The sequence below is a fragment of the Schistocerca gregaria genome, chromosome 4 (assembly GCF_023897955.1).
Source record: "Schistocerca gregaria isolate iqSchGreg1 chromosome 4, iqSchGreg1.2, whole genome shotgun sequence".
Classification (NCBI taxonomy): Eukaryota; Metazoa; Arthropoda; class Insecta; order Orthoptera; family Acrididae; genus Schistocerca; species Schistocerca gregaria.
Window position 1 is genome coordinate 442,679,887 of NC_064923.1, and position 21,268 is coordinate 442,701,154.

At 43.7% G+C, this 21,268-nt stretch overlaps 1 protein-coding gene across 1 annotated transcript in view; it reads right to left on the reverse strand.

Annotated features, from left to right (window-relative positions):
* Nucleotides 1–21,268, reverse strand: part of LOC126366017 (major facilitator superfamily domain-containing protein 6) — a 344,070-nt gene that overhangs the window by 60,755 nt on the left and 262,047 nt on the right. Inside the window, exons 7-9 of the mRNA XM_049970901.1 lie at nucleotides 19,610–19,723; nucleotides 19,417–19,513; nucleotides 11,383–11,544 (exon numbers count right to left, since the gene is read on the reverse strand). Coding sequence (XP_049826858.1) covers nucleotides 11,383–11,544; nucleotides 19,417–19,513; nucleotides 19,610–19,723 — 373 coding nt within the window. The remainder of the gene's footprint in view (nucleotides 1–11,382; nucleotides 11,545–19,416; nucleotides 19,514–19,609; nucleotides 19,724–21,268) is intronic.

Consider the following 21,268-nt stretch of genomic DNA (forward strand, 5'->3'; position numbering starts at 1 on the left):
AACATTCCTCTGTGGTACTTTGTTATCAACGAGAACAAATAGAAGTCTTGTCTCACAATCTATGCTTACATTTTGAGGTCCCTAATTTCCTACAACTTCCGCATGGTTATGTGACTCTTAAATACGCCCACTGCAATTTTAGGATGTTGTTTCAGCGTAGTGAGTTTCCGTTGCTAAGCATTACATTCAAATACACGAGAGGTAGAGAGGTGATAACGAATGAATAGACCCCGCATATTTTATAGCTGGTTTAATTTGTGCACACGCTGTTCAGCCTTATTTCGACCTCTACCAAGTCTTTAGCGTGCCACTGTTCACGTCAAATGTGTCATGGGATCCGAGTTGGAACATTTGCATACTTTCTGTTTAACTTCTGCATGCCATTAATCAGAGCTGTCCGCCCCTAGTCGCTGAGTGGTCAGCGCGACGGAGTGTCATACCTAACGGCCCGGGCTCGATTCCCGGCGGGGTCGCAAATTTTCTCCGCTCGTGGACTGGGTGTTGTGTTGCCCTTATCCTCATTTCATCCCCATCGCTATGCAAGTCCCCGAAGTGGCGTCAACTCGTAAGACTTGCACCAGGAGAACGGTCTACCCGACGGGAGGCCTTAGTCACACGGCATTTCCATTAATCATAGCTAATGATCTGTTTTGTTTCATTAGTAATAGTCACGCATTACTTTCTTCACTTTATGAAAAGCGCTTACTTCTTCATAGAGAATACCTTCCCAGGAGGTACCCAGTTAATTTTCATGGCAGGTCTTTGTCGGGATAAACTTAGATATAAACACTTAATTTTCAGAGTTTTTCAATACTCCAAAAAAGACCTTGCCAAAACTGTGATAAATTTAAAATTAATAATCAGATTGCAAATGAAGGACAACGGGGAACACTGACAAAGGCTCATTAGCTGCTTATGCAGGAGGAAGAGGTAGGTAGAGAGGCAGTCACCTAACCAAAGAGCTACAGAAAACCACTTCTTTACAGACCCTTGCGGACTTTCCCTTCTGCCTCAATGTAACATCAGAAGACGGAATTAATGTAGATGATTAAATACGTAGTTGAAAACGACTAAACCAGCACCTCCTGTGTTAGTAACAAAGAAAAAGCTGTGGTTTCGTAAATGTTACGAAATGCTGTCCAAATTAGGTACATTTTTAAAAAATTCATTTAATTAAAATATATAATATGGACGTGCGTCAGTTTTCTTCGTAGTCCCAGGTGCTCTCCAATAAGAGTTAGAAGTTTTTTCTTCCAACAAGGAAACCACTGGAAGGCCATTTATCGTGCATGTAATTCTGTAATATTACTGAATTTCTAGCAAATATAATAAGATGATGTTTTCATGTTGCCATTTCGGTCATTTGCAGTAAACAAATTAAAGCATTGTTGTTGTTATTGTTGTTGTGGACTTCAGCCCGAAGACTTGTTTGATGCAGCTCTCCATGCATGCCTCTTCCGCTCCGAATAACTATTGCAAACTTCATCCTTCTGAATCTGCTTAGTGTATTCATCTCTTAGTCTCCCTCTACAACTTTTACCCTCCACACTTCCCTCCAGTTTTAAATTAGCGGTCGCTTGATGTCTCAGACCCAGTCCTATGAACCGATCCCTTATTCTAGTCAGGTTTTGTCAAAACTTATTTTATCCCCAGCTCTGTTCAGTACCTCGTCATTAGTTATGCGAGGCACCCATCTAGTCTTCCGCATTTATCTGCAGCATCACATTTCAAAAGCTTGTATTCTCTTCTCGTCTAAACTGTTTATCGTCCTTGTTTCACCTCCATACGTGGCTACATTCCGTACAAATACTTTCAGAAAAGGCTTCCTTACACTTAAATCTATATACAGTTTTTAAAAAATTGCTCCTCTTCAGAAACGCTTTTCTTTCCATAGCCAGTGTACATTTTATATCCTCTCTACAGTTACTTGCTGCCCAAATAACAAAAGCAATATACCCATCTAATACATTAAGTGTCTCGTTTCCTAATCTAATTCCTTCAGCACCACCTGATTAGTTACATTACACTCATTTATCTTTTTTTTTTTTTTTTTTTTTTGCTTTTGTTGATGATCATTTTATATCCTCTTTTCAAGACACTGATAGAAGCACGCAAGTGCGTTTTTCTCGGAAGTCTGCAATTTTGTACCTCAGCGCCCACTTGAAACAAGTTGCTCCTCCGCATAGAGGCAGAAGTATTGACAATGGACGAGACCAGAAAGGAGAACAGTAGGCTCCTCGTCCTTGCGGTATAGTTCTGCTGCACTCATCACTCTTCTCGTATGCGCGCTAAGTTACTACTCGAACTATCCCAAATCAATTGCTTCAGATGAAAATTGCTTTGTAAAATATAATCTTTCTACATCATAAAAATTGGTTCTAATATAACTTAGCAGACATTTTCTATCACTAAATAAAATTGCTTGAAACTGTCCAATCTTCTCCACTTTGATCTTTTTACTGGTATTTAGTTTTTCAGGTTTCTTCGTGTGGTTCAAGTTTTCGTATTTCATTTCTATTTTAAAAAATTATCCCCAGTTTAACTAAGAAGTATTGGAAGTCGGAGCCAACCCTTATTTGCAGTGACATAGTAGGTTTTGTGAGGGACAGCTTGCGTAAAGCAATCTTACAAAGGTTTACGTTAGAGCACTGAAGATCTTAATTTTAAGAATTCTTCCAGAAGCCTTTTGAAGAAATTTATGCAGTTCAGTAGAAGCACGATGTAAAATACCTCAGTTCTGATAACTGGTTTCACTCAAAAGACAATATTTTAATTCCGGCTAATTTTAAAATGTCCCGAGTCAGGTCCTCTAGCAGTAAAGTGCATTCTTGGAAACCGAGAGATAGTGGGATCGAACGCCAATCGGACCATGAAAATTTTCAGCTTGTCTATAATGTACCCATCACCTCTCACGATGTTAGGAGTCGCAATGAACAACAGGTGGTACGAATTTCGCTTTAAGTTGAAGATGCCCTTCCTCAGTAGGATAACTCTAGTAGATTAGGGACCCGCAAGTCGCCGAAGAAAAGGCTAATCGGAAGTTCCGTACCCGGCCTTTGGATAACACGAAATCAATTGAAACATCGATAGAGATACGTCGATAACTCTTGTAATACTTCGCCTAGACAAAATCCAATTTCAGTTTCATAACCTTCTGATCAAATGCAATCGTTTGATAGATATCACGGTAACATTCTGTGTGAATTTTATTTTAGTGTTTTTAGTGACTTTTGTTTTTATATGTTTTTATCTCCCCTTCCAACCTCCCCCCCTCCCCCGTTCCAGCCCAGTTCAGTCGATATATTATAAACACGATTTGCATCCGAACAGAACCAACAATTTGTGAGGGTCTCTTAAAACCATTTGGATTCACTAATTATCTGTGTAATTGGCCTTCAGCATAGCTTATTTCAACTTAATTTGATTCTTAAGGGGCATTTAATGCTGACGTAGAACTTGTCTGAAGCCAAAAGAGTAACGTCAGAAGGCATTAGAATAAAAGAACCAGTAGCAGTAGCAGTAATTCGGAGAGTCTTGACACGCTATCGACGAGTCTTACAAGCAGACGCTTTGACAGCTACAGATGTGCGTATTTTTCGAGATGGCCCTCTACTGTTTCCGCCTATGGTGAAGGTGGCCACACTGATACAGCGATATACTTGAAGGTATCTTACTAATCGTAGTGTTTTTATTTTCGAAGGCAAATAAAGAAATATTGCCGCGCCGAGTAGCCGCGTCGTCTAGGCCCCTTGTCACGGATCGGGCGTCTCCCCCGTCGAAGGTTCGAGTCCTCCCTCGGGCATAAGTGTGTGTGTGTTGTCCTTAGCGTAAGTTAATTTAAGTTAGATTAAGTAGTGTGTAAGCTTAGGGACCGATGACCTCAGCAGTTTGGTCCCATAATATTACACAAAGTTCTTGTCATTCGGGTAATTCCATGAAAAGTGGAGCTTTTACAACGTCTGCAACACATTCTGTTCCTTAATTTAACGTCAAATTAACACCACTCCCATTATCAAACCATCGCTGTATATTGTTCATGTTCAGGTATACCTGTTTTTTTTCTAATGTTAATACTTCGGTGCCAATTGCACAGAAGCGTAACCATGGCCTGATCCATTCATGAAGTTGAAAATTACCTCAATCAAGTTACGAAGCCAAGGACCTGCAACCCTGGACAACCAAGGTAGGTATCCTTGCAAAGTACTTAACAGCAGCCAGCCCATGTGAATAATGGTCGTAATTTACATAAATAGCGCCGTTACCGGTTTAAAACCGAGAGGCTCATGTTCAGACGGCTGTCCACGCTTAGATTACATCTGTTGTTCTTTACACACGAGGGGTATTCAATAAGTAATGCAACACATTTTTCTCTCAGACAATTGCGGTTGAAAAAACGCTGCATTTTCGGGGGACATAGTGGAATATTTCCGCTTCAGTTCTTATAGTTTCATGAAGTTCCGATAGGTTGTGGCACCATACGTAGCCTTCAAAATGGCATCTGTAACGGAGGTGCGTTCCAAACCGAAGGTTCTCATTGAGTTTCTTTCGGTGAAAAACCAGAGCATTGGAAATATTCATAGGCGCTTGCAGAATGTCTACGGAGACTTGGTAGTGAACAAAAGCACGGTGAGTAATCGCAAACCTGTCCGATCTCCCGCGTGCCTGCCGGCCGCACACAGCTGTGACTCCTGCAATGCTGGGACATGCGAACACTCTGGTCGGAGGTGATCGACGGATCCCAATCAAATACGTCGTTGCTCAGCTGGAGGTCTCTGTTGGTAGGGCTGAAACACTCGTCCACCTGTTGGTGTAATCAAAGGGGTGGCCCGCTACATTTCTTGTCGCCAAACAGAACAACATACACTGAGGCGACAAAAGTCACGGGATAGCGATGTGCACGTATACAGCTGGCGATAGTGTCGTGTACAGAAGATATAAGAGTGTGGTGAGTTAGGGGAGCTGTCATTTGTATTCAGGTAATTTATGTGAAATGATTTCTGATGTGATTATGGTAACACGAGGGAAATTAACAGATTCTGCGCGTGGAATGGTAGTTGGCACTAGACACATAAGACATTCCATTTCGTTAGGGAATTAAATAGTCCGGGATCCCCAGTGTCCAGAATGTGACGAGAAAACAAAATTTCTGGTATTACCTTTTACCACAGACAACGCAGTGGCCGACCGACGACCCTTACTTGACGATTAAGAGCAACGGCGTTTGCGTCAGTGCTAACAGACGAGGAACGTTAATGAAATAACCGCAAAATAAGTGTGGAATGTACGACGAACGTGTCCGTTAGGACGATGCTGCGGAATTTGGCATTAATAGGTTGTGGCGTCAATTGGCCGACGCTAGTGCATTTGCTAATAGCACGACATCGCCTGAAACGCCTCTCCTGGTTCGTGACCATATCGGTTGCACCCTCAACAATTAAAACACGGTGGCCTGGTCAGATCAGACCCGTGGTCTAGGGATAGCGTCTTTTATTCATGATCAAAACGTCTTCGGTCCCGGGTTCGATCCCCGCCACTGCCTAAATTTTTAAAAATAATCAGCATTCGCGGCCGAAGACTTCCAGCATAAGAAGTCAGCCTCATTCTGCCAACGGCCTTGTCAAAGAGGGCGGAGGAGCGGATAGAGGTTCAGGGCACTCTCTTGTCCTAGGGGTGGGAAATTGCCCCTAAAGGTGGAAGAATCAGCAATGATCAACGACATGAGGATGCAGAAGGCAATGGAAACCACTGCATTAAAGACACATAACGTGTATCCACAGGACATGTGGCCTGTAGTTGAAGAAGTGTGATGATGATCTCTCCATTGGCAAAAGATTCCGGAATAGTCCCCCATTCAGATCTCCGGGAGGGGACTGCCAAGGGGGAGGTTACCATGAGAAAAGGATTGAATAATCAACGAAAGGATAACGTTCTACGAGTCGGGGTGTGGAATGTCAGAAGCGTGAACGTGGTAGGGAAACTAGAAAATCTGAAAAGGGAAATGCAAAGGCTCAATCTAGATATAGTAGGGGTCAGTGAAGTGAAGTGGAAGGAAGACAAGGATTTCTGGTCAGATGAGTATCGGGTAATATCAACAGCAGCAGAAAATGGTATAACAGGTGTAGGATTCGTTATGAATAGGAAGGTAGGGCAGAGGGTGTGTTACTGTGAACAGTTCAGTAACCGGGTTGTTCTAATCAGAATCGACAGCAGACCAACACCGACAACGATAGTTCAGGTATATATGCCGACGTCGCAAGCTGAAGATGAACAGATAGAGAAAGTGTATGAAGATATTGAAAGGGTAATGCAGAGTGTAAAGGGGGAAACTCTAATAGTCATGGGCGACTGGAATGCAGTTGTAGGGGAAGGAGTAGAAGAAAAGGTTACAGGAGAATATGGGCTTGGGACAAGGAATGAAAGAGGAGAAAGACTAGTTGAGTTCTGTAACAAGTTTCAGCTAGTAATAGCGAATACCCTGTTCAATAATCACAAGAGGAGGAGGTATACTTGGAAAAGGCCGGGAGATACGGGAAGATTTCAATTAGATTACATCATGGTCAGACAGAGATTCCGAAATCAGATATTGGATTGTAAGGCGTACCCAGGAGCAGATATCGACTCAGATCACAATATAGTAGAGATGAAGAGTAGGCTGAAGTTCAAGACATTAGTCAGGAAGAACCAATACGCAAAAGAAGTGGGATACGGAAGTTCTAAGGAATGACGAGATACGTTTGAAGTTCTCTATCTCTATAGATACAGTAATAAGGAATAGCGCAGTAGGCAGTACAGTTGAAGAGGAATGGACATCTCTAAAAAGGGCCATCACAGAAGTTGGGAAGGAAAACATAGGTACAAAGAAGGTATCTGCGAAGAAACCATGGGTAACAGAAGAAATACTTCAGTCAATTGATGAAAGGAGGGAGTACAAACAAGTTCCGGGAAAATCAGGAATGCAGAAATACAAGTCGCTGAGGAATGAAATAAATAGGAAGTGCAGGGAAGCTAAGACGAAATGGCTGCAGGAAAAATGTGAAGACATCGAAAAAGATATGATTGTCGGAAGGACAGACTCAGCATACAGGAAAGTCAAAACAACCTTTGGTGACATTAAAAGCAACGGTGGTAACATTAAGAGTGCAACGGGTATTCCACTGTTAAATGCAGAGGAGAGAGCAGATAGGTGGAAAGAATACATTGAAAGCCTCTATGAGGGTGAAGATTTGTCTGATGTGATAGAAGAAGAAACAGGAGTCGATTTAGAAGAGATAGGGGATCCAGTATTAGAATCTGAATTTAAAAGAGCTTTGGAGGACTTACGGTCGAATAAGGCAGAAGGGATAGATAACATTCCATCAGAATTTCTAAAATCATTAGGGGAAGTGGCAACAATACGACTATTCACGTTGGTGTGTAGAATATATGAGTCTGGCGACATACCATCTGACTTTCGGAAAAGCATGATCCACACAATTCCGAAGACGGCAAGAGCTGACAAGTGCGAGAATCATCGCACAATCAGCTTAACAGCTCATGCTTCGAAGCTGCTTACAAGAATAATATACAGAAAATTGGAAAGAAAATTGAGAATGCGCTAGGTGACGATCAGTTTGGCTTTAGGAAAAGTAAAGGCACGAGAAAGGCAATTCTGACGTTACGGCTAATAATGGAAGCAAGGCTAAAGAAAAATCAAGACACGTTCATAGGATTTGTCGACCTGGAAAAAGCGTTCGACAATATAAAGTGGTGCAAGCTCTTCAAGATTCTGAAAAAAGCAGGGGTAAGCTATAGGGAGAGACGGGTCATATACAATATGTACAACAACCAAGAGGGAATAATAAGAGTGGACGATCAAGAACGAAGTGCTCGTATTAAGAAGGGAGTAAGACAAGGCTGTAGCCTTTCGCCCCTACTCTTCAATCTGTACATCGAGGAAGCAATGATGGAAATAAAAGAAAGGTTCAGGAGTGGAATTAAAATACAAGGTGAAAGTATATCAATGATACGATTCGCTGATGAATTGCTATCCTGAGTGAAAGTGAAGAAAAATTAATTGATCTGCTGAACGGAATGAACAGTCTAATGAGTACACAGTATGGTTTGAGAGTAAATCGGAGAAAGACGAAGGTAATGAGAAGTAGTAGAAATGAGAACAGCGAGAAACTTAACATCAGGATTGATGGTCACGAAGTCAATGAAGTTAAGGAATTCTGCTACCTAGGCAATAAAATAACCAATGACGGACGGAGCAAGGAAGACATCAAAAGCAGACTCGCTATGGCAAAAAAAGGCATTTCTGACCAAGAGAAGTCTACTAATATCAAATACCGGCCTTAATTTGAGGAAGAAATTTCTGAGGATGTACGCCTGGAGTACAGCATTGTATGGTAGTGAAACATGGACTGTGGGAAAATCGGAACAGAAGAAAATAGAAGCATTTGAGATGTGGTGCTATAGACGAATGTTGAAAATTAGGTGGAGTGATAAGGTAAGGAATGAGGAGGTTCTACGCAGAATCGGAGAGGAAAGGAATGTGTGGAAAACACTGATAAGGAGAAGGGACAGGATGATAGGATATCTGCTAAGACATGAGGGAATGACTTCGAGGGAGCTGTAGAGGGCAAAAACTGTAGAGGAAAACAGAGATTGGAATACGTCAAGCAAATAATTGAGGACGTAGGTTGCAAGTGCTACTCTGAGTTGAAGAGGTTAGCACAGGAAAGGAATTCGTGGCGGGCCGCATCAAACCAGTCAGTAGACTGACGAAAAAAAAAGGTTCGAGTGTGGCGCAGACCCCAAGAAGCTATGGCCATGGACTCGAGTTGTGAACATGACATTGAGAAAGCTGTTGGTGGCTTCATAATGGTGTGAGCTGTATTGACGTGGAATTGACTTGGTCCTCTGGTTCAGCTGAACCAACCATTGACTGCAGATGTTTATGTTCGGCTACGTGGAGACCATTTGCATCCCTTCATGGACTTCACGTTTCCCACGGCCGGGTTTCCGGGTTCGATTCCCGGCGGGGTCAGGGATTTTCTCTGCCTCGTGATGACTGGGTGTTGGGTGATGTCCTTAGGTTAGTTAGGTTTAAGTAGTTCTAAGTTCTAGGGGACTGATTACATAGATGTTAAGTACCATAATACTCAGAGCCATTGGAACCATTTGAACTTCACGTTCCCGAACCAGCGATGGAATTTTTATGAATGACAGGGCCACAAGTCACCGGTCCACAATTGTTCACGATTGGTTTGAAGAACATTCTGAAGTATTCGAGTGAATGATCTGGCCACCCAGGTCGCCCGATACGAACCGATTAGAAAATTTATGGGGCATAATCGAATGGTCAATTCGTGTGCAAAATTTTGCACCAGCAACATTTTTAGAATTATGGACGCGTATAGAGACAGCGCAATATTTCTCAAGAGGACTTCCAACACCTTGCTGAGTTCGTGCTACGTCGAGGTGCCACACTTCGCCGGGCAAAATGAGATCCGACACGATATTAGAAAGTATCTCAAGACTCTTTTCACCTCCTTGTAAAGAGCAACGAAAGGGTGTCTGTGCGGAATTGCTGACATGTTACGAGGCTGATAGTAAAAAAAAAATTAATCGAAAATCAGCACAGACGATGAAACACGGGTTCATCACTCCGAACCAGAAACAAAACGGCAATCCGTGCAGTGGCGCCACAGCACCTTGTCTCCGAAGAAACAGTTCAAAGCAGCACCCTCAGCCGGTAATATCATGGCGACTGTCTTCAGGGACTCTAGAGGGGTTCTTCTCTTTCATGTCCTTTCTCACTGTGCAACGATCAGCTCTGAAGTGTACTGTGCTCAGAAAATTGAAGAAACGACTTCAGCGTGTTTGTCGCCACAAAAATTCAAACGAACTTTTCCTTCCCCATAACAGTATAAGGCCTCCTCACACAAGTCTGTGTACCCGCGAGGAGCTTAAATAACTTCATTGGACTGTTCTATCTCAACAACCGTACAGCCCAGATCTCGCTTCTTCCGACTTCCATATCTTTGACCCAATGAAGGAGACACTCCACGGGAAGCAGTACGTGGATGATGGGGCGGTTATTGATTCTTCTACATCTCCATCTAGAGTGGATACTCTGCAAATCACATTTAAGTGCCTGGCAGAACGTTCATCGAACCACCTTCACAATTCTCTATTATTCCAATCTCGTAAAGCGCGCGGAGAGAATGAACACCTATATCTTTCCGTACGAGCTCTGATTTCCCTTATTTTATCGTGGTGATCGTTCCGCCCTATGTAGGTCGGTGTCAACAAAATATTTTCGCATTCGGAGGAGAAAGTTGGTGATTGTTATTTCGTGAGAAGATTCCGTCGCAACGAAAAACGCCTTTCGTTTAATGCTGCCCTTCTTTGAACGTTTTCAGTGTACTCCGTCAGTCCTATCTGGTAAGGATCCCAAACCGCGCAACATTATTGTAAAAGAGGACGGACAAGCGTAGTGTAGGCAGTCTCCTTAGTAGGTCTGTTACATTTTCTAAGTGTCCTGCCAATGCCGGCCGCGGTGGTCTCGCGGTTCTAGGTGCGCAGTCCGGAACCGTGCGTCTGCTACGGTCGCAGGTTCGAATCCTGCCTCGGGCATGGATGTGTGTGATGTCCTTAGGTTAGTTAGGTTTAAGTAGTTCTAAGTTCTAGGGGACTGATGACCACAGCAGTTGAGTCCCATAGTGCTCAGAGCCATTTGAACCATTTTTTTGTCCTGCCAATAAAACGCGGCCTTTGGTTAGCCTTCCCCACAAAATTTTCTATGTGTTCTTTCCAATTTAAGTTGTTCACTGGCGTTGCCTCCGATGTCGACCAGTAGAGTGGTACCATGCGAACATACAGGTCCTCCCAGTAAGTTGGCGTAAGGCCGTCAAATTGAAGGGAAATTATGTTGAAAAACAGGGTTTTGTAGAAAAAAGAGAGGGCAATAATATGGTGTAGTGCGATCCTGTATAAAACCAACCTGCTTTCAGAAAAAAATGGTTGCATTGCTTATTGGACGCCCCACGTAATTGCAGCAGTTTTTTTCCCGGTGTGTGGCGAATGTCCGTTGGGCACGACCATCCACAAGGGGAAAGAACAGACGACAACTCCTGTAAACAGCAACAGTACTCTAAATATGAAAGGCAGTCTGAAGATGAACCTGTCAGTCCGAAGCAGGTAACGGCGCTATTTTTGTAAATAAACAATGTTATTGACAATGGCTGGTTGCTGTTTTCTTCTTTGCAAGAATTTGCTTGTGTCTTGTACACAGCCAAGATTTCAGTATGTCAGTTTTCGAAAAAATCACAAGAATTCCGTGGAAGTTGTAGCCTTTAGCAGCCTAGACATAATGCTACAGGTAGAGGCGGTACTGACCGAAGTAGTTGACGAAGATGCCGCCGATGACGGCGCCGCAGCCGCGGCCCAGCCCGTGGTGGATGCCCTGCAGCACGCCCTGTGCGGAGCTGCGCAGCTCCTGCGGCGTGTTGTGTGCGATGTACGAGCAGCACGCCGCCCACACCGCCGCGTGCGTGATGCCTGCGGCAAGGCGCGACAGGGCACTTCACAAGCCAGCAGCACCACGGAGGCAACTTGTGGAACACTACTGCAAGCTTACGTCCTGTTCGAACGTAAGCCCACTTCTCAGCTATGGAATTATTTACTGGGTATCAAATGCGCAAAACATGAACACAGTTCTCACACTACAGAGAAGGGTCATAAGAATAACTGCATTAAAAATACTCCTATCATTGCACAAAAAAGACGAATTTCCTAGACAGAGTTAGAGATGTATAATACTGGCCATTAAAATTGCTACACCAAGAAGAAATGCAGATGATAAACGGGTATTCATTGCACAAATATATTATGCTAGAACTGATATGTGATTACATTTTCGCGCAATTCGGGTGCATAGATCCTGAGAAATCAGTACCCAGAACAACCACCTCTGGGTGTAATAACGGCCTTGATTCGCCTCGGCATTGAGTCAAACAGAACTTGGATGGCGTGTACAGGTACAGCTGCCCATGCAGCTTCAACACGATACCACAGTTCAAGAATTGTGACAAGCGTATTGTGACGAGCCAGTTGCTCGGCCACTATTGATCAGACGTTTTCAATTGGTGAGAGATCTGGAGAATGTGCTGGCCAGGCAGCAGTCGAACATTATCTGTCTCCAGAAAGGCCCGTACAGGACCTGCAACATGCGGTCGTGCATTATCCTGCTGAAATGTAGAGTTTCGTAGGGATCGGATGAAGGGTGGATCCACGGTCGTAACATATCTGAAATGTAACGTCCACTGTTCAAAGTGCCCTCAGTGCAAACAAGAGGTGACCGAGGGGTGTAACCAATGGCACCATTACGCCGGGTGATACGCCAGTATGGCGATGACGAGTACACGCTTCCAACGTGCGTTCAACGCAATGTCGCCAAACACGGGTGCGACCATCATGATGCTGTAAACACAACCTGTATTCATCCGAAAACATGAAGTTTTGCTATTCGTGCACCGAGGTTCGTCGTTGAGTACACCATCGCAGGCGTTCCTCTCTGGGGTAACCGCAGCCATGGTGTCCGAGCTGATAGTCCATGCTGCTGCAAACGTCGTCGAATTGTTCGTGCAGATGGTTGTTGTCTTGCAAACGTCCCCATCTGTTTACTCAGGGATCGAGACGTGGCTGCACGATCCGTTACAGCCATGCGGATGAGATGCCTGTCATCTCGACTTCTAGTGATACGAGGTCGTTGGGATCAAGCACGGTGTTCTGTATTACCCTCCTGAACCCACCGATTCCACATGCTGCTAACAGTCATTGGATCTCGACCAACGCAAGCAGCAATGTTGCGATACGATAAACCGCAATCGCGATAGGCTACAAGCCGACCTTTATCGAAGTCGGAAACGTAATGGTATGCATTTCTCCTCCTTACACGAGGCATCACAACAACGTTTCACCAGGCAATGCCGGTCAACTGCTGTTTATGTGTGAGAAATCAGTTGGAAACTTTCCTCATGTCAGCACGTTGTAGGTGTCGCCACCGGCGCCAACCTTGTGTGAATGCTCTGAAAAGCTAATCATTTGCATATCACAGCATCTTCTTCCTGTCGGTTAAATTTCGCGTCTGTTCCACGTCATCTTCGTGACGTAGCAACTTTAATGGCCAGTAGTGTAAAAGAAGGGAACTAGCTTTTCTACTTATCTGGCAGCTTCAAAGACGTTTAAATCAAAGCATCTTGACGTATTCCAGCTTTTTCACTTGTTAGCATTAGTATTCATATCATGTAACATAATTAATCGTGTCAAGTAAAGTAACATGATGATTGATGTCATTTCCTATAACATGACATATGCCACCATGTCGTTTTTCCTATGGCGGCGAATCTTCTGGATCTTGTCGCAGAATGAGGGACTTTACCCTAGAATTTGCAAGATGCAGATATGCCAACCACTTGCAGATGAGATAGCTCATTGCACTGGGGAAGTAGGGTTAACTCGTAAAAAACTGCGAATACGTGAAGATGGTTTGATTTAAATGTCTTTGGAACTGCCAGATAAGTCGTAAAGCCAGTTTTCTTCTCTTATATCCCTTGACATTACATCATCACAGCTCGGCAACCGATGCAGATTTTTATTGACTCGTGCGTCGACTGATGCGGTTTATGTTTTTCATTGTCTTTCGAACCACGTTGCTTACACCGTAGCAACGGATAAAGCTTTCACAAAACAACAGGACGACCATTAATTACATTTATTTGTCTATCTTCTTACAAAATTTGAACTGATTCGCTCAAGTTTGAAACATAGAAATGGCGCGCGTAAAAATACTTACAGAAAACGTGTTTGTTGCACGTAAAATCCGAATGACGCTTGATTTTTGAATCAGAGTTTTCAGTTTTATCGTAACAATGGACGTTTCATTTATTTCATTCACTTAAAACCGTTTACACGCATTCAGTTCACACAAGAACGAATTTAATTTGCTACATTTAGCTCGGCTTTAAACCGTCGTATCTCGACAATGGGAAAAAATTATTGGATAAAAAAATTTCGTTTTGACTTTATCAACTTATCTACCTTCGTGCAATGTTCGAACGGATTCGTACTAGTTTAAAGTGTAGAAGGGGCGCGCTTCAAAAACCTCTCAGAAAACATGATTTTGCACATAAAATCCAACTAAGCAAGATTTTTTCAAATTATTAATAATTTATCTTAGACCAATGTCGGATACACCAGTGGACAAAATTTTAACCATCAGTCTTACTCCAGTCCGAATTTATTTAAGGGGGAGTGTTTTTGCACGTAACATCCGAACGAGGGTGGCTCTTTTGCACGTAAAATTCGAACGGTGCACATACAAATGGTGGCATTAGCTAAACATTAATTTCAGCCAAATTAAAATCTGTATTATAATATTAATTGATTCCCACAATCGCTCAAACCACGCTTATTATACTGTGACATATCTACAGTAAGACAGATGTTCGAATTGCTATACGAACAGCCGCTAGTCTCGATTAAACCAAAAAGATTTTACTCAGGGTACCTGGCTCAATTAAAAACCAAGAACTAAGATCACTCCCCTCCCCCTAATCCACGATTCTGTGAGAGGCATTTTGGTACACATTTTTTATAGCTTATTGTAAAGATCTGTTCGAATCATTGGCGATTTTAACTACACTATGTGGTACGTTTACCGATTAGCTACGCCAGGACTAAACGTGTAGCAACAAAGGTAAAACATAAACCTCCAAATTGAAGTTTCTGTAAAGAAATACAGTTGTACAATGATTTACCCAAGGAGGTGAAAGATTTCAGAAAAACACACGTATTTAAAAATACAGTTAAAAAGTACCTGGTAGGTAGTAGATTATATAATTGAATGATTGCTGAGATAATAGACAGTGGGTACTGCGCAAATAATAATAATAAAATCTCGCTCCCACTTCACACAACACTTTCACACTATCGCCATCTACATGATTACTCTGCAATTCACACTTATGTGTTTCGCACGTGCTTCATAGAACCACTTTTATACTATTCCTTGAGCGTTCCGCTTGTAGAGCTAAGTTTTCCCCGCAACCTTAGATATTTTTTATTTTATTACGACGGTCATTTCTTCTGATGTAGGCGAGAATTAACATAATAATTAGGCATTCGTTGAAGAATTTTGGTGATTGAATTTCGCTAAGAGATTCCGCTACAGTGAAATGAGTCCTTGTTTTGATGATTTCCACGCCACCTCGCATTCCGTATCTCTGACTCTCCCTCCCCTATTTCACAATAGTATAAAACGAGCTGTCCTTTGAACTTTTTCGATGTCTTCCGTCAATCCTATCTGGTAAGGGTCACACACAGTGCAACAGTATTCAAGAAGATTACGGACAAGTGTAGTGTAGGCAGTCCCTTTAATACAAGTATTAATCTTTTCTGGAAATCTTTAGTCCTAAAGGTCTTGAATGTTAATACTATGTAATACCTCTTTCCGATCTGAACATTTCACTCTTGATGGGGGCATGGTACTCAAAATGAAAACCAAATACCATCGCTATGGTCCTGCAGTCAGCTGATAAGTGATTGATGGCAAGAAATGAATAGGCACTGTAGCACTGACTTTTTTCATTATTAAGTAAAGTCTGTAAAACACTGTTGTATGTGAGGGATAAACCTAGTGAGATTCCGCTGTTTTAAAAGGAGTTGCCTTGTGTTTTGGGAGGCTGGAGGCTCCAATCTTCATCTTGCCATTATCGTTTATATCGTCCGTGGTTTCCGTAAGCCACTTCAGAAAAATACCGCAATGGTTCCTACTACAAGTCGAAGACCGACTACATGTGTTATTTTTCTCAAACTAGATCGTAAGTATGTAAATTCTGTATATATGAACCATGAATTATGGATTATACACTCCTGGAAATGGAAAAAAGAACACATTGACACCGGTGTGTCAGACCCACCATACTTGCTCCGGACACTGCGAGAGGGCTGTACAAGCAATGATCACACGCACGGCACAGCGGACACACCAGGAACCGCGGTGTTGGCCGTCGAATGGCGCTAGCTGCGCAGCATTTGTGCACCGCCGCCGTCAGTGTCAGCCAGTTTGCCGTGGCATACGGACCTCCATCGCAGTCTTTAACACTGCTAGCATGCCGCGACAGCGTGGACGTGAACCGTATGTGCAGTTGACGGACTTTGAGCGAGGGCGTATAGTGGGCATGCGTGAGGCCGGGTGGACGTACCGCCGAATTGCTCAACACGTGGGGCGTGAGGTCTCCACAGTACATCGATGTTGTCGCCAGTGGTCGGCGGAAGGTGCACGTGCCCGTCGACCTGGGATCGGACCGCAGTGACGCACGGATGCACGCCAAGACCGTAGGATGCTACGCAGTGCCGTAGGGGACCGCACCGCCACTTCCCAGCAAATTAGGGACACTGTTGCTCCTGGGGCATCGGCGAGGACCATTCGCAACCGTCTCCATGAAGCTGGGCTACGGTTCCGCACACCGTTAGGCCGTCTTCCGCTCACGCCCCAACATCGTGCAGCCCGCCTCCAGTGGTGTCGCGACAGGCGTGAATGGAGGGATGAATGGAGACGTGTCGTCTTCAGCGATGAGAGTCGCTTCTGCCTTGGTGCCAATGATGGTCGTATGCGTGTTTGGCGCCGTGCAGGTGAGCGCCACAATCAGGACTGCATACGACCGAGGCACACAGGGCCAACATCCGGCATCATGGTGTGGGGAGCGATCTCCTACACTGGCCGTACACCTCTGGTGATCGTCGAGGGGACACTGAATAGTGCATGGTACATCCAAACCGTCATCGAACCCATCGTTCTACCATTCCTAGACCGGCAAGGGAACTTGCTGTTCCAACAAGACAATGCACGTCCACATGTATCCCGTGCCACCCAACGTGCTCTAGAAGGTGTAAGTCAACTACCCTGGCCAGCAAGATCTCCGGATCTGTCCCCCAATTGAGCATGTTTGGGACTGGATGAAGCGTCGCCTCACGCGGTCTGCACGTCCAGCACGAACGCTGGTCCAACTGAGGCGCCAGGTGGAAATGGCATGGCAAGCCGTTCCACAGGACTACATCCAGCATCTCTACGATCGTCTCCATGGGAGAACAGCAGCCTGCATTGCTGCGAAAGGTGGATATACACTGTACTAGTGCCGACATTGTGCATGCTCTGTTGCCTGTGTCTATGTGCCTGTGGTTCTGTCAGTGTGATCATGTGATGTATCTGACCCCAGGAATGTGTCAATAAAGTTTCCCCTTCCTGGGACAATGAATTCACGGTGTTCTTATTTCAATTTCCAGGAGTGTATATATTGAAGAGCCAAAGAAACTGGTACACATGACTAATATCGTGTACGGCCCCCGCGAGGACACTGAAGTGCCACAACACGATGTGGCATCGGCTCGACTAATGTCAGAAGTACTGCTGGAGGTAACTGACACCATGAATCCTGCAGGGCTGTCCATAAACCCGTAAGAGTACGAAGGGGTGGAGCTCTCTTCTGAACAGCACATTGCAAGGCATACCAGATATGCTCAATAATGTTCATGTCTGGGGAGTTTGGTGGGCAGCGGAAGTGTGTTCCTGGAGCCACTCTGTAGCAGTTCTGGACGTGCGGGGTGGCGCATTGTCCTGCTGAAATTGACGAAGTCCATAGGAATGCACAACGGACATGAATGCATGCAGATGATGAGACAGGATGGTTACGTACGTGTCACCTGTTAGAGTCGTATCTAGCCGTATCAGTCCAACTGCTTACTGCACACTCAATTACAGAGCCTCCACAAGCTTGAGTAATCCCCTGCTGACATTCAGAGTACATTGATTGATGACGTTGTCTCCATACCCCTACACGTCCATCACCTAGGTACAATTTGAAACAAGACTCGTCCGACCAGGCAACATGTTTCCAGTCGTCAACAGCCAAATGTCGGTGCTGAAGGGCCCGGCGAGGCGTAAAGCTTTGTGTCGTGCAGTCATCAAGGGTACACGAGTGGGCCTTAGCCTCCGAAAGCACATATAGATGATGCTTCGTCAATAGCTCGCGCCAGCCCCAGTGGCCGAGCGGTTCTAGGCACTACAGTCAGGAACCGTGCGACTGCTACGGTCGCAGGTTCGAATCCTGCCTCGGGCATGGATGTGTGTGATGTCCTTAGGTTAGTTAGGTTTAAGTAGTTCTAAGGTCTAGGGGACTGATGACCTCAGAAGTTAAGTCTCATAGTGCTCAGAGCCATTTGAACCATTTGATAGTTCGCACGCTGTCACTTGTTGATGGCCCAGCATTGAAATCTGCAGCAATTTGCGGAAGGGTTGCACTTCTTTCACGTTGAACGATTCCCTACAATCGTCGTTGGTTCCATTGGAACAGGATCGTTTTCCGGCCGCAGAGATGTCGGAGATTTGATGTTTTACCGGATCCCTGGCATTCACGGTACATTCGTGAAATGATCCTACAGAAAATCGCCACATCATCGCTACCTCGGAGATGCTGTGTCCCATCGCTCGTGCGGCGACTATAGCACCACGTTCAATCTCACTTAAATCTTGATAACTTTCCGTCGTAGCTGCAGTAACTGATATAATAACTGCGCCAGACAGTTTTTGTCTTATATAGGCGATACCGACCGCAGCGCCGTATTCATATCTCTGTACATATCTCTGTAGTTGGATACGCATGCCTATACCAGTTTCGTTAGCGGTTCGGAGTAGATATATGTTTCCTCGTGGAAACTGAAGTGCCTGTGGGGTTGTTCTAAAATTTTTCCTACTCGGTCATGATAGTGAGCATAGAAGTGTTGTTCAGGTAGCAAGTAGAAAGATAGTTTACAAATATAGAAGATAGAATGAAAAATATTTATTTCTGGAATTCACAAATATTGTGTGTAGTGGTAAAAAACATCCAGAGTGTGTGATTTCTTTACACATTTTTACTACGTAAGTATGAGACCGAAAAAATTAAACAGTCATCGTGACTTGAAACACAGAATCTTGAACTTACAAAGGCTGGTGATTCTTTGTGCTAATTTCAATCTAAGTAAGGGAAATTGAGATCGGTAGTAACAGAAACAACTGAGAGTGGAGATTTTTACGCGACTGTAGGGGACTCCATGGAAAAGAAACAAAGGAAATTCGAAGAAACATCGTAGTATTGTCGAAAACTAGTTGTACATTACTTGACACAACATTGTTTCATGGAAAGAGCAACAAGTTTTTTGTATTGCCAACACGTGCAAATAGCAATTCCAACCACATCAGCTTACAAGATTTCTTTGTTATTATTTTCGCATAAGACTATGGCATACGAATCTGACGACGTAATATATCAAGCATATTTTTCAAAAACTGTAAACTGTTAGACAAGAAAATCGTCGTGTAATGTTACTTACCCTGCATGAATTCGAACGGTAAAACCCACCAGGGAGTTGTCAGCCAAGAAATGTAAAGAAAGCGCAGAATATTCCCAACTAGGCCCAGGCACAGTACCTGTAAAAACAACAGTAGCAGTAGTCACGCTATTGTTAGTTTTGTTTCAACAATGACTTAATTTCGCATTGATTACAAGTATTCCTACAATCTAACCTTAACGTGTCCAATTTGCTTTATCAGTCGAAAACTGAAGAAGTAGGCGAAGATCTCGGATATATGGTTTATAACTGATGCAACACCGAACAGTGTTGGAGTTCCTCCATAATCCTGAAATCAAAAATTATATTAGCAAGCAGTCTGTGTTTGAGATAGTACGTCGGTGTATTTCAAACTAACCTGATTTTAAGCAGAAAAGAAGAACGTAATGTGCATTCCTATCTCTATAAACAGGATTTAAGCACAGGAAACAGTACGTGGAAAGTGGCACTCTTAGCGCTGCTCACATTTACTGTGTCCATGAATTTCCTCAGCACTCTTCAATACACTAGTCGGGCAGTGAATACGTTTCATACTTTCAACCAAAGTTCGACGTATTTTTCAAAGACCCGCTATTTAAAGTACTTTCGTAAAAAAACGATTAGATGTTAAATCACAGTACTACGCAAGTTAACATAGACCACAAAGTGAGATTAATCGGCCTGAGAATCTGTCATGGCACAAAGTGACATCATCTACAGCGACCTGACAGGTGGCAGTGTCTTGATCAAACTACTAAACCTAAACAGATATTTGATTCAGCCGCAGGTACAAAAAATGAGAACCAATTTCCCTGTGACAATGTTGTGTACATAGTTCCGTGTAGTCAGCGCGTACACAACTTTCTCACTAGAGCGCGCCCTGCTAATCACAACAGCGCAGGCGCAGAGCTCGCCTGTCTCCGTACTAGGAGATGGCGCTGCCATAGAGACGGACCAATTTCTGCTTCTGCTGATCCCCATATTAATATGTAATGCAGCCAATGAGATTGCTGCTAACGTAGAACCTTTTCTCCTCATGGATCACACTCACCCAGTGATGCATGAATGCGCAAGGTATTATAACGAGTGTACAGACCTCAGATTAGTCAGTCTGTATTTGACTGCACCAGTCTGTTCCAGTCTGTACGAGTTCTACATTCGTCTGTACCAGTCTATAGTCAAATTTCAGTCTGCGCCTAATAAGATTGCCATATTCCTGTACTTAGCCATGAAGATAAATGTATAGACACTTTTGTCAAGTATCAGAGATATATGTGAGAATAAGATTAACGTACCAATACCAAAGGAACTTCAGATTGTCAGTTGTAAATAGCATCCAGAAACAAGTTAAATAATTTTTTTGCTTGTTATTATTTTAATAAATGAGAGTGAAAATTCAGCAAGTTCTGTTTAAAGTTGGTTACCATCAATCTGCTACTCTAAGCGTGCAAGTGGCATTTCTATCGTCTGACCTAACGGCAGAAGATAAACACGCCACGATAAGACCACGAGACATATTGCTGACACTCGCCTACTTCGTTAGAGCGACAAATCAAATAATCCGACGGTGTGTGTACTGAAGGTCTTGCAGTACGCACACCACAGACACACTGCATTATTGGAAGAACACATCCTTCTCACTCTCGTATCCCCTCCCCGCATAGCATCGTTACTTTTTCACGTCAGAATATGCTGACACTGGCTACTGACGAACTAAACTGATGTCTACAACAATGCAGCTGTTTCTGTGCAGTTACGCTAATAGAAAGGCATTTTACCTCGACCTACATCACAGAGAGTGGATTTAGGGAAATCCAGGTGTGATGACTCTCCATATCGCTGCCAACTTTTTTCA